The sequence below is a fragment of the Lytechinus variegatus genome, chromosome 13, assembly GCF_018143015.1.
Source record: "Lytechinus variegatus isolate NC3 chromosome 13, Lvar_3.0, whole genome shotgun sequence".
Taxonomy (NCBI): Eukaryota; Metazoa; Echinodermata; class Echinoidea; order Temnopleuroida; family Toxopneustidae; genus Lytechinus; species Lytechinus variegatus.
The window spans coordinates 27,255,629-27,273,157 of NC_054752.1; the positions used below are offsets into that span (position 1 = coordinate 27,255,629).

Genomic DNA, 17,529 nt, shown 5'->3' on the forward strand with positions numbered 1-17,529 from the left:
ATATTTTAATTTAATTTCTCATTGTTCTGTGCGACAAAGCTTTATTTCTCCCTGAACATGTGGAATTACCGTTGTTTTTAACATTTTATGTTTCATTGAACTCGGTCCTTACTGTAAAATCAGTTAAAAGTTTAAATATTGTATAATTCAAACAATAAAAAAACAAAAAAAAATATGAGGGATATCATCGACTCTATCGACTCTTTGTTACATCCGATTTTGATGAAATTTTCAGCGTTACGATTGTTTGACTTTTCTCTTTCGATAAATCAACATTTTTTCATGATGGTCTAATTAATGCACCAATTTCCCATTATGTTAGTCCATTCATGGTCAGGGGGTGTGGAAGCGGGAAGGGCTGGGGGTTTCAGCCCCCCCCCCCATTTTTTCCAAAATCATGTACAAACACGTAAAAAATATATGATGGTGATTTTTTGCATGGTCAGCCCCCCCCCCCCTTGAAAATCATTCCGCGGCCCCTGATGGCGACGTCATTTATGAACCCTCTCATTCGTGGAGCGATGTGAGGGAACACGCCTCATCAAAATACTTTTTTGATAAGCCTATTGGGGCTATCACCAGGGACGTCTTGGGAATGATAGGAATGCACCCGCTTTGTGTACTAGTCTGCTGACTAGCCGACAAGAAGATAATACTTTTGTAAACAGGTGTTACAACAACGCCTTAAAGGTGTTTCAACAATATGATATCATACAGACATTTCAATTTGGTAACAGTTTCTCGGAGCGATAAGATAACGTCAGAATCTAAAAAAAAATGGCTTGTCCAGTTCTTGATTCCTGCTGATCCTGAATAAGTGTGATGGGGGCTAAGCTCGTCCCTGATCGGAGACACTCATTTTGATTTCGATATTCTCTTTTTTTCCCTCATGCCCTATTGCTGTTGTTGAACAGCAATGTTCTCCTTGATCCTTTCCATTTTGTTACTCTTTATGACAGATAATTTCTTGGCCCTGCTAAGACAGGTGGACAATAGCTCCATTGTAATGGAGGGGTATCAGTCAGTGATGTCAAATCCCGGTGTCGAATACAATAAACGACGGACAATGATTCCTAATCCGGGAGCCTTTTGAACCATTGCAGTTCATTGGCTGAGCTGGTCCTCCGATTTGCATTGTCTTTTTGTTTTTGCTTTTATTTGCTTGTTAATGCGATCAAGCATTATTTTGTAGCTCGGCCTACTCTTGTTTCTTGGGGCTCATATAGGCCTGTATAATAATATGTTCCGGTCAGTTTGTCGACATAAAGGAACACCTTTTCTGCAGTATTAATGAGCTTCAGATCATCCCGGAGTTTCTATTGGCATTGGTCGTTTACTCGCCTAAATTCGAGGCCATCTTCAAAACCTGATAAGTCAAATTCAAACCAAAGAAAAAGTGGCTTGTACTATCTTTGCCTGGAGGAGAAAGTCCCGGAGAAAGTAACCATCATAAAAAGTAACTCGCTATAAACTCGAAAGTCTGAGAAGGTATCAAAGTGCATGCACAGGGTGAGACCGAACCGGAAACCACCGAAGCGTCAAACTGATCCACCCATGGACCTACTGCACACCAATATCGTCAGCATGTCTGAAGATCGGAAGGGCGTGATTGCTGTAGACGTTCAACAGGTATGAATGATATTATTGCTATATAGGATTGAGAAATATGCAATCATCGGTAATATCTGCACAGTATCTCTAAGAATTTCAAGGATAATACGCCAGTCATGCCAGTGGCGGACTGTACCAGACTGGAAGAAGAAGAATATCACTTGTCATCTCACAAATCATCATTTTAAGGATAGGATATGCCATTAACGCATTATCATTATATATGGCTGGAAAGAGTATCTTCTCCTTCATAAAGGGATACTCCGGGCTGAAGATATTCGTATCTAAATTAATAGAGTAAAATTCACAAAGCAAAATGCTGAAAATTTCATCAAAATCGGATACAAAGTTATTGAATTTTAAGGATTTGCATTATTCCGTTGAAACCATTCCAAGCATGTTTTCATGAATATTCATTAGGTGGGCTGATGATGTCACATCCCACTTTCTTTTTTCTTATGCTATTACATGAAATCATTATTGTTTCATTTTTTTTCAAAAATGTGTAAATGTTTCTCCGTTATGATGAAATAAGTAGCAGCAAGAAATATCTAATGCACATAAGCAATTCTCAATCTAATTGTATTAGGTCCTGGTAGAAAAAAAATTGAATAAACCTAATTTCATATCATAAAATACATAAGAACAAGTGGGGATATGACATCATCAGTCCACCTAAAGAATATTCATGAAGACATACATGTACCTAGAACTGTTTCACCTGAATAATGCAAATCTTTAAAATCCATCAACTTTGTTATCCGATTTTGATGAAATTTTCAGCATTTTGCTCTATTTATTGAGATATGAATATCTTCAGCTCGGAGCATCCCTTTAATTTGATACCATATATGTGGCATGTCGTCACGCTTGGGAAATCAGTATATAGGTATTCTTTACAGTGATGTAAATTTTTACTTCTACCAATAAAGGGATGACTGCAATGAATGAATCCAGATGTCAATGTCATATAATCATACATAAGTTAGTAAACATAATATTATTTTGCAAGTCCATTTTCAATGAAATTAACTTGAGAATTGATACTTAAAGGTCAAGTCCACCTCAGGAAAATGTTGATTTGAATCAATAGAGAAAAATCAGACAAGCACAATGCTGAAAATTTTTATCAAAATCGGATGTAAAATAAGAAAGTTATGACATTTCAAAGTTTCACTTATTTTTAACAAAATAGTTATATGAACGAGCCAGTTACATCCAAATGAGAGAGTCGATGATATCACTCACTCACTATTTTGTTTTTTATTGTTTGAATTATACAATATTTTAATTTTTATGAATTTGGCAATTAGGACCTCCTTGCCTGAACCACAAAATGTTAAAATAATGGAATTCCACGTGCACGGAGAAATGAAACTTAATTTCACGTGACAATGACGAGAAAATAAAAATATTTCATATTTCATACAATAAAATACAAAAGAAATAATGAGTGAGTGATGTCATCAGTTCCCTCATTTGCATACCGACCGAGATGTGCATATAACTGTTTTGTCAATTTAAGCGAAATTTTAAAACGTCGTAACTTTCTTATTTTACATCCGATTTTGATGAAATTTTCACTGCTATGCTTGTTGAATTTTTCTCCTTTTATTCAAATCAAGTTTTTGTTGTCGTGGACTTGTCCTTTAAAAGTGTTTATTAAACAATTATAATGTAAACTATTGAAAGGTGTTCAATTCCAGCGTAACGGACATGACATTCAGACAAATTTTTGTAATTCAAAGGTTTATACAGTAGAATTAGCAGTCTTTTGATAATTGTTACTAAGCTTATCAGACACATTTAAGTATCAGTTACATACACATAAAATTTCAAATCGTTTCGTTGAACAGTTGCGGAGAAATTGCACTCTTTGTGAGCGTAGCGGACATGACACGAAATGGACGAAGCATTTTTACCTCCTATTGCTTATCAATATTCCTGTGAATTCTTAGATTGCATGCACCTGACGTTGGTGTTAATTTAACTGTAAGATCATGCTCTATCCATAAAATGGTATTTAACAACAGTTTTGCAGTGCATTCTGTATTCCTAGCTCAAAATGTAGCGTAACGGACATGACACACGAAGCAGAACGGACATGACAGTTTTGTCCACTTTTTGTAAGCGAATATAATTATTTTATTACAAGATATGGTACAAGTCTAATTGTTTACATGTTAAGGCTAGAGGTTAAAGACACATATCATAACTGGTAATCTGTAATATCTCCTATTATTTTGCAAGTTGAGAGGGGGTCTTTTTGTACAATATTTATAAAACAAAAAAAATTTAGAAAATTTTATTTTACACCGGTTAACAACAGTTAATGAGTATTTTCCAGTTACTACCATCCACCACACCTAATTAAAGGAGAAAAATTTGATAGAAAAGATTATTTTTTATTCATGCCCTAATAGTTGATAATATACTAGCGTAACGGACATGACATCCTTACGAAGTGAACTTCATCAGCATTTCTTAGTTTGAAAATGAAAGAAATATGAATAATGAATGTAATTATGTAACAGCAAAGTACCTTTACTAACACTCTAAAGAAAAATATGTAGATATTATTAGCAGGTATCATTAATTTAATAGCTATAGCCTTAGTGATAATTTTATATTGAATACAATGTTTATCATACCACTACGGCACACTGAGAAGACCAAATCTCATTTTTTGTGAGAAGAAAACAAAATGTACCAGACCTGTATAAATCCAAGAAGAACATATTATGGAATGTATTGTATGATAAAGAACATGTACTAGTATTAATGTCAGTTTTAAGATTACAAAAAATGGTATTAAAAAGAATTTTAATAAAAATTTAATAGCAGTACCTAGAAACGGGTCTTTCATTATCGATTATGTATGAGTCTAAAGGTAATCAGAATATTTGTAAATAGCTTCTGAGATTTTTTTTCATTCAAAATAACTATCATCCTGAGTATAATCATCCTTTCATCTTGGATGTTCTGAATCTTACGATCTTGATTGCTGACAAATGTGGCTGTATCCAATTTCGCTGTATTGTCCTTGTTGCTTGTGTACAATTAAAGATACATCACTCAAATCGTGATTATGGCTGACCAAAATACTATGATGACATAATTTATTGATCGCGCCACATTCTTTCCACGGCCCCTTTGCTTTGTGATACTGCAAAGAAATGCCACTGTAGATTCATGGATTCATAGAGCTACATCATGTAACACAGATATCCGAATACAAACTTGCTTTTAAATGTGAGCCCATGCCATCACTGAAGAAGTACATGTACATGTAGAGGTTGGTGAAAGTCGGATACTTTGAAGTATATAGCATCAATGATCATGAATTCACAAGTTGGAGTTTTATCATGCTCCAAACTGTCAGTGCAAAAACCTAAGATAATCAAATGTTTTTTCAAACACAAATGATGCAGATTGTGATCCGAGTATCTAGCTGCATCTTATCCTAATATTATGTGGCGTACCGTTAATTCTCAGAAAAATCTACATGTACCAGAACAAGAGCTGAACTTTCATCATTCACCAACTTCTAGAAATAGCTTGAATGACATGCAGATTCTAGGAAATATTACATTCAGCTATCCTCAAACAATTGAGACTGACCACAGTCTGTGACACTGAGCCTAATATTTTGTTTTTGTGAATGCTGCCATTTGTCATATATAAGGCGTCATGTCCGTTACGCGAATTGTCATGTCCGTTACGCCATTTTTATGAAAATGAGAAGTGGTAAGGGAAAATGATTGCTACGCTTGGTAGGGGGTTTAATTCTAACATAGAATCTGAATCTGCAGTACCTTTAGACAAATTTCCTGTAATTTGTGAAAACTTTAAGTGAAAAACGTAACGGACATGACACTGATAATGGTAAAGAAATCACACAAATCTGAAGACAGATTTCTCTAAAATTGATGAATGGCATAAAATTGAACGATTATTTTCTGTTGATTTAAACATTAATCAACTATTCAAAAGTTAAAAGAGACCTCTGGGACCTTGTTTGCTTTTAGTAGAGACAGGAAAGATGAATTGTTTAAAAATAGCCACATTTTTTACGTTTTGCAATTTACTATTCTATTTTTTTGATGATGGAAAAAACTACAAAATTTTATCAATATTGCGATTTTTCTATTGGAAATTGAGACTTTATAGATTACTTTTCAAGAAAATTTGACTGCTTAAGTGAAATCTGAAACTTCATTTTTTCTCTAAAGTGAACATTTTCCATGGAATTGCCCAGTTGTTTTCAAATTGATGTTAATGCAACCGTTGTAGGATTATGACCTTATATTGGCATCTGGATTCGTTCATTGAAGTTATGCCTTACTTTGGCGGAAATCAAAATTCACATCACTGCAAAGAATGTCTCCTGAGCTAGCGATAGCATATTCCACATGACATACACACATACACACACGCACAACCAGTAGGTTTATCTTCATCACCTTGAAGCAGCACTTACTCTAGAAGAAGAAGAATATGGTACAAAATTTCTTCTTCCAGAATAACTGCATGTATATATGCGCTATGTATAGGTGTGTGCGGTGCGTGTTTGTGCGTGTGAAAGGGTGTGTCTGTGTGTGTCTATAAAAGAAATAGAATTGCTCCCCTTAATGCATTTGGGCGATTTTTTTTTCACAATTTTTTTTCGAGCGCAAACAGACAAAATAAAGGCTCCACACTTTTTTTTTATTGTGAGTCCGATTTTATTGAAAACTGACACCAAATATATCCTGAATTCCAATGTTTGATGGTTACATTTCAAAACATAATTAAATCTCATAAAAAAGTAAAGTTTATAGAAAGGTTTCCTGTTGTTGTTTTTTTTTCTTTACAGAATAATCCAAAATCTTTAGAAAGAATGAAAAATGATATTACAATACAAAGTTAAGACAAACAGAAAAATATGAAGAATATTATTGAGACTGTTAAATATCTCATCTAAAAGTCCATTTATCAATTTAAGATATACTAGCACGGAATGAATAAGACAAATCATCATTTTACAAAAATCATTATTGTTCTTTTAAAAATTTGAACGATATTTTTCCCGAGTGTACACGTCCATTCATGAATTAAGAAACACTCTGGCAACGTACGTACTTGTATAAGAATTAATAATAATAATAATATTGGGGCAGTTGCCCGTCTTTCTTGTATTCATTTATTTTGTAAGAAAGAAATATGCTTAAGTAATACCTCAAATACTAAATATCTACAATAGAATGTTATATCTGATTCCTGGAAAAAAAATAAAGGTTTTATAGTAGTTTTTGTACTCCAAATCCAATGGAATAGTGGAGAAAATAACCGAAATACGATGAAATACACGTGAACAATAACTACGAATTTGTAAGAAATACAGAAAATAAAAACCTGAAATCTAATTCTAATTCCTACGACGTTCATGGCTTTGAAATCCTCAATGATGCAAATATACAATCCTTTAAACAAGTTCTTTACCCTTATATTTCTACAAAAATATGACAACTATTCGCCAGCATTTCTAATTTGACTCGTTCTCTGATAAGATTACTGAGATTCCGCAGAAGCTCAGGACATGGGTATCTTTTGTTCTAATAGAAATGCTTTCAAGCCTTTGTATCTCAAAGTGTTGTGTAATCCGAGTGAAAAAAATCATAATTATAAAATGGTACAGACGGTAAAATTTTCATACTCCCTATATCAGATTTCCTTCTTTTTAGATGAAAGAAAACTCAGAGTCAGGGAACTCCCGTAAAATGAATGTTTAGAAATCGATCGAACAACGTCTTCGGCTTAACCCCTAACTAAAATATCCTTTTGCACAGAATCATACAAACCATTCATGTTACAAAATCTTTTCGTGTCCTTTATATTTCTTGATAGCCATTGGTGATTTTTTACGCTGTGTAGCCCTGAACAGAGGGAGAAAAGACAAAAAAATAACAAACTGTTTAATACACAAGCATAGGCTCTTTCAGAGAGGGTCAAGTTGTCAGGTTGTTTTAATACCCCATGCACAAATGGTATTTAACACATTTTTTTTCTAGCGTTCCATTCAATTCTTTCTATAGCGTTCGCTTCCGGTTTTCCGAGCACAATCTTTGGTAACTTTCGGCGTAAATCCTTATTTCAACGACTATAACTAACCAAGTCTGTCCATCTAACGGTTGCACTCGGCTTATACCTTCAAACCCATGGTATACAAATAAATTCATTTACAATTTTCCATTGATGATGCTCCTGCTGTATAGCGCCATATCTGTCAAAGACATTCAAAGGCGCATTTTTTGAGGAGCCAGCAAATAAGGGTCGCCTAGGAGGGCGCGCACACAGAACTGTGACCCGCAGGCCTCTCCTCCCATTGTCTTGGTAAAAATAATAATTGATTTTTAAGAAAAATTCTAAGGAAAAGCGAAAGTGAGAATATAGCATCGCTTTTCCGACGGTGCACTAGAAAAACACCGGTGTTGATATAACACCAGCCAGGAATATGTCCACACCAGAGAAGTGTTAAACAACACCAGTTTGGTTTTGGTCTAACACCAGATAGGTGTTTACACAACACCAATTATTATTAAAACAGCATTGGTTTGATTCCAAACTGGTATTGTTTCAATACTTCTCTGGTGTTGACATATATAGATTCCGGGCTGTTGTTAAATCAACACCCGAGTTTTTGCAGTGTGGCGAAGTCGTCAACATTGAAATCTTAACCATATAACTGACATAATGATGACACAACTTGAAATGGACCTATTTCATAAAACTTGAATAAGAGGGTATTCGTGTATCACTGATCACCTTGCACCATTCCGAGTCAATTTGGATGAGAAATATAAACACTCACCCTCTTTTGTTGTTGTTGCTAATTTCCCTTAACCTCTAGGGATGATATGGCTTTGGAGGGAGAGCGTACGCCCCGCTTCCCACTGGTGTATCTTCGAAATCTGCATCTTGGTTTTCGTTCTGGGTGTCTGTCAGATCGTTATACCAGTCAGGTAGAAAGTTATCACCCGAAAAGTTAGTATCTTCAGAATAGATCGGGACCGTGTATGGTGCCTTGGTGGTTGGGGGAGGTCGGGTTGGAGGGACGAAGATGGGACACACAGGACTGTCATCTGTATCCCGACCATTACAAAAGAAAATAGAAGAAAATAACGAGACTAAGAAATTAGTATCACAGTGACATCCGTATGGTAACAATCATGAAGCTTGTAAAAAGGAGTTCAAACATTATCCAACTCAACGGCCTATCGATGTTTTGGTTATCACGAATAAAATAAATTATATATTTTCTTTAAGATCGACTATATTTTTGTAATTTTATATTCTTCTCCTTTCACGAGTCAACTAATCTTTGGAAAATGATTTTGCAGCAGGATAAGAATTCTTTTTAATTAATTGGTGCATAAGTTGAAATTGGCACTTCATAAAAGTGTGATTTAAGATAACACAGGTTTGACTAAACCATGGATATCAAGATGTCACCCATAGTTTCTATTGGCGGCTTCGAATGTGATTCAAAGGGAACAGGTCTACTGCTACTCCAATTATTTAAAGTTCCTTGATTACGACAGGGGCTCTCTCTTACACAAGCCAAAATACAAGGAAACCAAGCGGGCAAAACGACTCCTTTAACAGAGAAATTGATGCTTTTTCGGACAGCGATGCAGAATGAATCCTACAATCCAGCAAATGCATTGAAAATGCAAGTCAAATCACGATGAAGTCTTTGTCGAGGGTCGGTGAATCCAAACAGCAGTGTCGTCCGTGTTTCTGGAACAAACGGCATTATTGCAATATATTTGTCAGCTCTGACGCGGTGCGTCGGACGAAACTACTGTTCCGATCCACCGACCCGCGACATGCAAAACATTTGTGATTTGACTTGCATTTTCAATACATTTGCTACGTTGTAGGATTCATTCTGGACCGCTGTGCAAATGAACTGCCTAAAACTATAGGCGCTAAAGAGAGCCCTGACTCCTGAGTAACGAACAACTGAATATTTTTTAACTTGCCAGCAGGAGTCATGGCGTCTTTAAAGTTGATGAGCCATCCGGCGTAATCGCTGTAATCAGTGGTATTGAAGATCATCCAGACAGCGTTTGTTCGGGAGAAGTATCGACCTTGGGACTGGTCTTGCATAGGCCTATTATGTCCGCTGTATTCGTCGACTATGATATCCCCGCCTTGCATGATGCAGCCTTCCCCGATGCTGAGGATATCGTTGCCCGGTTCGGTATTGAACATCAGAAACTGCAACTCTATCCTCTTTCCGGGTGCCCCGATGATCTGGTAATAACAAGTCTCTCCATTGTTGTAGTTGTAAGGATAGTTGGGCGAGCCAATAGTGATGCCTCCTTCAGGGAGGATGTGAAGGTGACCACTGCAATCTGGAAAACAAAGGCAAGCATAAATATAATGATTTCTTCTGAATTATGGATAGATACTGGGGTTTTTTTGGACATCAACATGGCATGCATGGGGGAAGGCATAATCCACCCCTTTAGTTATTTATCAATATCAAGTGATGAAAAAAATGAAAAAGAAGATTATTTAACAGAGGACTACTAAAAAAGAACCTGCTGAGTCATGCAGCAGCACAATTCTCTTTTTTTTTGCATTGATGGTAAAAAGTTATTGAGGATTGGCTTTTGCATAAGAAGTGGGAACTCGTTTTTATGTTATGCATATTTCATAAAGGTTGAAAGGCCACAAAAGATCAAGATGAATATTTGAATATGAATTTGATGTGGATAGGAAAATGTTTCAAAGTAAAAAAAAAAAGTACACAAATTTCGTTATGGGGCGTTGCAAGATATCTGCAGTCAATTACAAATAAATTTTAGGCTCCAAAATCAGTCGCTCACAATACATTTCAAAATCGCAATTGATTATGGTCTCTATCTTGCAACAAGAAAATTAAACATAAACCATGCTATAGTTGGAATTTGTATATGTATATATATCGCAAATTACAAATTTTAAATATTCCTATAGCATGAACTGCCTATTATGATTTCCATTCCATTGGTAGATGCCAGGAAATACTAATATAAACTTATGATTTTTTTCAACAAAATGATAACACAAGTTATTTTCTACACCTCTTTTGATGTTATCATTGTTTTCTTATAAAAATATGCGACATGTATGTAGTATTGCGTTCTGCTGCTAAATGTTATAAGAATAAAGGCATGGATAAAAATTTTGCATAAGAAAACAATTTAAACTTTAAACAAAAACTTAGACAGCTTAGTACCGTGCTTTACGGTAGGTCTGAATTCCTCTTCGAATATACATCGAAAAGGATATAAAAGTTGTGTTCTTTATGTTTTTAATTTTGATTACAAACTTGAAAAAAAAATAGTTTTTTTAATTCAATAAACCAATAAACAAATCGTGGAAAATGAGCATATGTGTAATTGATTTTTTTGCCGTTTTAATGCAAAAATATAGTTTTCTGATGGATTTTAACGTACCGCTTAAGAAATGATATCATATTTTACCTTATCCCCTCTTCTTTTATCTCCTTTTTTCTTGGTTTTAAGGGGGGCGTGGCCCAAAGCCCCAATCTGTAAGCCAGTGTATGAACGAATTAATGAATGGAATGATAAGTACAAAATAATACGTAAATAATCCCAGAACCTACTATTGTATGGCAGGGTTTCAATGACCATAGTCCAACCGGAAAGCTCATAGTCATAGTCGGTGATGAATCGGACCCAGAGATTGTGAGCGGTTGTTATGATATCCTCAGGCTTTTGGCGGCCGCTATGAACGAGGAACGGCTCTCCTTCGTCAGGGTCCGTTCCGTTACCGACCTTGATGACATCACGGTTCTTCTCTGTTTGGAATTGCGAAAAGGAAATGCGGACTTTCCCGCTGAAAGGGACCTCGATCTCCCAAAGACAGTCCAGCAGTTTCCTGTATTTAGAACCAGCTCGTGGTGAGTTAATAACCAGTTTAGTGCTGCCGACGGCAGCTTCTACCTCGCCTCCGCAATCTATATTAGATTAAACACAAAAACTAAATTAAAGGCACAAGACAAGTATTTAATTGATTGGTACAATGCTTACCATGTTTGGTATCAGGATTATGAAACAAATAATTTATTGATTCTCCTTATCTTCAGGTAGCACGAATCGTTCTTCATGAATGTTGCATCTTCTTCTTCTTCGTCCACTCCTTCCTTATTTTCCACGTTGTTTGAAGCTTCCTGTCCAACAACAAAGGCTAACTTGTAACTTCACACCATACGCCATTTTAAATCATTTTTATTTTCATTTAAACTGATGAAAATTAAAATCAACTTTGGGAATACGTTCAATGAGAAATAAATAATTTATTAGAACTAAAGAAATATAGATGTACAATAAATTGATACAACAATACAAATGATTTTTTACTTTGTAGGCGATGATTCTTTATATCATCGTGGGAATCAATGATTGTATTTTGTTGGAGATGCACCACTTGACCACAGTCTCGTGGAAATAGAAAGGGTTAATACTTACTTGTGTCAGGCTCCTGTGTGGGACGTGTCTCGGGTGTAAAATTAGCAGCTGGAAGAAAAAAAAATACAGGTACAGAAAAAGAGATGTTGAGTTAACATATTCAAGAAAATAAGAATTCTTGTGATTATATTACCTATTTCAAAAGAGATAACCATGCATGCAGTAGAAAATAAAACAGTAAAAATGGATTGGAAGAATGTAAAAATAAAGAAAGATGAGGCCTAAACAAGCTTGCTCATATACATTTATAAAGCTTAAGCAATCACCAAAGTATTATCGTTTGAGAGAAAATAAAATCAATATCTAAAAAGATGATAATTTTAATTCCAGTCTTGGAATGGGTATAGGGAAATCTAAATCTGATATTAAGTGATTGATGGATACCTAGTCCGCAAACGCCGTGAATTTGATCTAGAGGGCACACTGGCCTCGATCATACTGCATACATTCGTAATTCCGAAGCTTCGCTATTCCGAAGGTTCGTATTTTCGAAGGTTCGTAATTCCGAAGGTTCGTTAGTCCGAAAACAAAATGAGGTTCGTTAGTCCGAAAACAAAGTGAGGTTCGTAATTCCGAAGGTTTGTTAATCCGAAAACGAAATGAGGTTCGTAATTCCGAAGGTTCGTTAGTCCGAAAACGTAATAATTAACGAACCTTATTTCGTTTTCGGACTAACGAACCTTCGGAACAACGAACCTTATTTCGTTTTCGGATTAACGAACCTTCGAAACAACGAACCTTATTTCGTTTTCGGACTAACGAACCTAGACAAAAACAGGAGTATCATGGTCGGAGGAAGGTCGGAGTAACTTACCACGAGCCCATGTCTAGACGGGTATTAATCCGACCTTACTTAGACTGGGCTTTCTCCGACCCTTCCTCCTACCAAAACAGCCTACGTCTGAACGAGGCTCAGACATGGATCTTTATAATGTTCTCCAATAAATGCAAAGGGCTCGATGTTTCAAGAAATTCGTGCCAGGTCCCCATTTATCTCACAATGTGGGTGTTAACTAGAATATGCTTTCATATGCTAAGTCAGATATAGAATAATTACTATTGATATAATCATATTTACTTACGTCTAATGCTGGTATCTGATACTTCTACTTTGAACCCCCGATCGATGACAGAGGCGTCTGATCTAAAATAAACCCAAGCTTCATTCTGAGGAGTATCGAACCCGACTGGGTCCGGCAGCTCATTACCGCTGTGGTCATCGATGACGTAATTTGATCCATCATTGGCAGGGCCTCCACCGTATCCAGCGCTGACAGTGTCGTAAATCTTCTCTGTGGCGAATTCTTTGAAAATGACGGAGAGTTGGCGTCCGGGGGCTCCGGTAAACTTCCAGATGCAGTTGAGGTTTATCCGGTAGCCCAAGTCAGGGAAGAGAGGTGAAGCTACAACGATGGACCCGTCCTCAGGTACGTCGATAGATCCGCCACAACCTGTTTATGACAATATTAGAGTGATATTGTCTACTGGTATGATTAAGAGCGGGATGACAATTTATCGTAAAACCCTCAGAGACTATGTCTAGTCAAAACAGGGCAAAACCTTTTGTGCACTGAGCAAACAGTACCGCAGTCCATCTCATTAACCTCAGCGGCACACGAGAACGTTGGCTCTAATAGGAGAACGCAGTGGTGCTTGATGGGGGAAACCTTTGTTTATGCATAAATCTTATCTCGACGTTTCGACAAGTGTGTCTTTGACGTCTTCAGGAGGTTGAAGACGACAAGAACACACTTGTCGAAATGTCAAGTTTGGGTGGTCCTTTTCAGGACCAACAATTTTGCCCAAGAAAGATACATGGTGTACCATAAAACCTAATACACTTTAGCTTTCAACCCGGTTAGAATAAAAGAAAAAATTAGTTTCATATTTTCCTTAGAGAGACTGTCTATATTCACTCTATTTCTTTTGGTAAGAATCGTCAGGGCACAAAAGCCCAACACAGTTGCACGATGCTTCCATTCATAATCATTCGCTGAACGATCATTTTGTGACTAATTGGTAATAAGGAGTTTTTGCATCGCGACGCAGAATGCTTTCAAGAACATATAAATTACATTGTCAATTGCACTTCGTGAAAAAGAGCAACAAAGAAGTCTTTGTCAAAAATTGGTAAATCAATGCAGCAATTTCGTCCTGGACTCTGGACAAACGATAATTGCAAATTTTCATCAGTCCGAAACTTAGAACGAACTGCTGTTCTGGTTCACAAATTTTAGACAAAGTCCCCCAGCTGTTCATTGTCATTTGAAGGGCATTTTCAATACATTTTCTGTGTTCATTAATTCGTTTATGCATCCCTAGCGAAAACTCTCCATTGCCGCAATAGATCTTACCAGTATAGGGTTGGTCTCTTACGATAGCCCTGAAGCCACGCCAGGCATTGGCTGGGTCACTGGTAAACCTCATCCAAGCTTGATTGTTATCAATTACTATGGGTTTGGAAGAAGGGTTGCGTCCAGTGAGCTTCCCGCCTCCGGTGAAATAATCGCTTCTTACTTCAGGCCGACTAGGTGCTTCGTTGGATCCAGGGGTGCCGCCTGTTCCGATTTCCACGAAGTCCTATGTGTTGAAGTTTGATAATCAAGAGGGCAAAGGGAAATATATACATAGAAATCTTGAAATTAATGGATGCATTCACTGAACTACAGGCAACTTAAAAGGCCTATAACGATTTTTTTTCCCAATTGCTATATTGTAATGGATTTTTTGTGATTAAAGTAAGGATTACACTTAATATCAATATACGAGCGAGCGAATTTTGCGATAAATTTTTCAGTAGTTGAAACTTGAAAGACAGAATGATGTCCAAAAACCTCTTTCAAGTGGCGGGAATCACATTATGGGTAATGCATACGTAAGTATATACTGTAAATAATCAGACTAGCCTATCGCGATATTCTCGATGGCTATATTGTAATGTATTCCTTAGGATATTAAGTAATGAATTACAGTAAATATCACTGTGCGAGCGAGCAAAGGTCAAGATTCTTAATTGTTGGAAGACAGAATGTTCACTAAAATCGTCTTTTAAGGTGTGTGTAATGTATCATTAGAGAAATGCGGCGAGTGAGCGTGGTGAGCGAGCCTTGAAAATAAGTTATTTTCCTTCAGTCGTTAAAATGATGTATAAATATTACAGAGGATGATAAACGTAAATTTTAGGAAAAGCGAGTATAAAAGAGAAGAAAATAACACAAAGAGCAAATGAGGATTAAACAGTCCAGATTTTGTTCAATGAAAACTCATTTAGTTACTGGTTAAAGGTGAGATGAGAATGAAAAAATGGGATCACGATTATCGGTATTAAGGGTGCTTTATAAAATGATTATAGGAAATCATATGCCACAATATAAACTTTAAAAACACACGCGGCAAAAAACCGTGAAAATAGTACAGAGAGATGTCGAGAGCGGGGTAATTCAAATTGCAGCGGTATTGAAAAAAGATGAAGATAAAAGGACATGTCAGACGTTTTATCCGACAAGTCCCATTTTATCCGACAGTTACCATAGTTACAGTGCTTCTCAGCCAATCAAAATTAAGGAAAGATGTCAGATCTGACAACTTGTCGGATAAAAATGTTGATGAAACGCCCCCCCCCCCCCGGATCGGTTTCATCTATAGGCGCGGGTGGGGGAGGGGTAGGCGGGAGAAACGTGCACCCTCTTTTATTTTAGGACCTTTATCTTCCCCCCAGTAAATCATGGATCGGCCCATGCTTTCACCTACCTGGTTAGTCTCCAGATCGAAGCTTTGGAAGGATATACCAATACGCCGACCTCTTACGATGCGGATCACCCAGTCACATTCCATGTAATTGCCATAAGGCTCTGGGTACCCCGGTGAAGTGATTTCTTGCTCCGAATCTACGTCTAGTCTGATAGTCCCTCCACAAGCTGGGGGAAAAATAATTGATATTACATTGGTAACTGGTAGGTGAAGCCTGGGGAAGGGGCACTTACATTGACGAGTGGATACAGTAGCGGACCGTGACCCGGACGAGACAATTAAAGCATTGGGGGGGGGGGGGGGGCACTGCATTGTCTGTGAACAATGCTGTGCCCCCCCAAAGCTTTGTCTCCTCCGGGTCACGGTCCGCCACTGAGTGGATACCATGCGCGACCAAAGATTTCCTTTTCAAGATAGGGCATGTTACGTACGTAACGAAATAATGGTGTAAAAAACACTAAAATAATGAAAATAGGGAATCTATTTTCGCAAGGAAAGCTACGTGTTTAGGGTCTAATTTGCGAGGGTATAAAAAAATTAGACTAAAATGTTTTATAAAGGATGTACTTTTTGCCCCAAGAGTCAACACTACGTGTTCCAAGTACGATTTGCGCGTGGTGTGGGAGGTGGGGCTGTACCAAACCAAGGATGAAGTAAAGGTAAAACCGACGACTGACGTCCGTGACATAACAATTAAAATATCGCTGTACTTGTTTATTGGTGCAATTCAGGGAATACTTGCCAATAGTATCGTTTTGTTTCCAATACTTGTTAACGGTAGGGTTTCACACGCCAATACTTAATTGTTAAGGGGTGCATTTTCAGAATATGGAAAATACGTGTTTTCGAGACCCTTGGTGGCGCATGGTATCCACTCGTCAATGGAAGTGCCCCCCCCCCCGAGGTGAAGTCGGGTCAGTGATAGGTCAGTATGCCATCACGTGACCATAGCTGCAAGAATCGTATAATTTGCACAAGTCATATCGTGTATCTGGAAGTTGAATAGTTATAATATTTCACTTTCCGATGAAAATATATTTTCCCCAAAATATTATACAGTCCATGTAGATTCTCCATCATCGTCTGCATTGGCTTTATGATAAACTTGCAATGCTTGCAAATGCTAGCATTGCAGCTATGATCACGTGATAGCGCATAGTGATAACGCAACTATCACTGATTCGAATCTACGTAACATAATATAACATGTCAGTTCCCTGACGGTGTTGTTTTTCCCCCATGGATGCGCTTCGGTCAATATTCTACCGAGAGTAACATATATCCTCTGAGGGAAGTAGAAATTTTATTTATCAAACAGATAGACAAGGCAATATATGTTATGATATTCAACCTATCGGTATCAATATCTGTACCTTATCACTTCATCAAACCATCTAACCAAAACTTGACCAAACAAGTAAAAGAAAGAATTAGGAACATATCACCTAAACTACTATAGGCCACTTCTTCTTTTCATCATGCTAATACTACTTCTAATTTTATGTTTGAATGTCTTTATTTATCCCAATGAACTTTGTTTGAATTTACTTGAAATTTAAAAGGAAAGAATGAAAATTCTTACATTTATTCTTTGCATCTGGGAAAGGGCTTTGGGCGACATTTCCGGGATCTGTGAAGGAAAAAC

The 17,529-nt window shown here is 36.9% G+C and overlaps 1 protein-coding gene across 1 annotated transcript in view; it reads right to left on the reverse strand.

Annotated features, from left to right (window-relative positions):
* Positions 1-7,341: 7,341 nt before the first annotated feature.
* Positions 7,342-17,529, reverse strand: part of LOC121426368 (cubilin-like) — a 40,178-nt gene continuing 29,990 nt past the window's right edge. The window contains exons 6-14 of the mRNA XM_041622650.1: positions 17,467-17,514; positions 15,885-16,051; positions 14,489-14,714; positions 13,217-13,585; positions 12,135-12,182; positions 11,270-11,623; positions 9,636-10,010; positions 8,462-8,732; positions 7,342-7,526 (exon numbers count right to left, since the gene is read on the reverse strand). Coding sequence (XP_041478584.1) covers positions 8,497-8,732; positions 9,636-10,010; positions 11,270-11,623; positions 12,135-12,182; positions 13,217-13,585; positions 14,489-14,714; positions 15,885-16,051; positions 17,467-17,514 — 1,823 coding nt within the window. The 3' untranslated portion in view covers positions 7,342-7,526; positions 8,462-8,496. The remainder of the gene's footprint in view (positions 7,527-8,461; positions 8,733-9,635; positions 10,011-11,269; positions 11,624-12,134; positions 12,183-13,216; positions 13,586-14,488; positions 14,715-15,884; positions 16,052-17,466; positions 17,515-17,529) is intronic.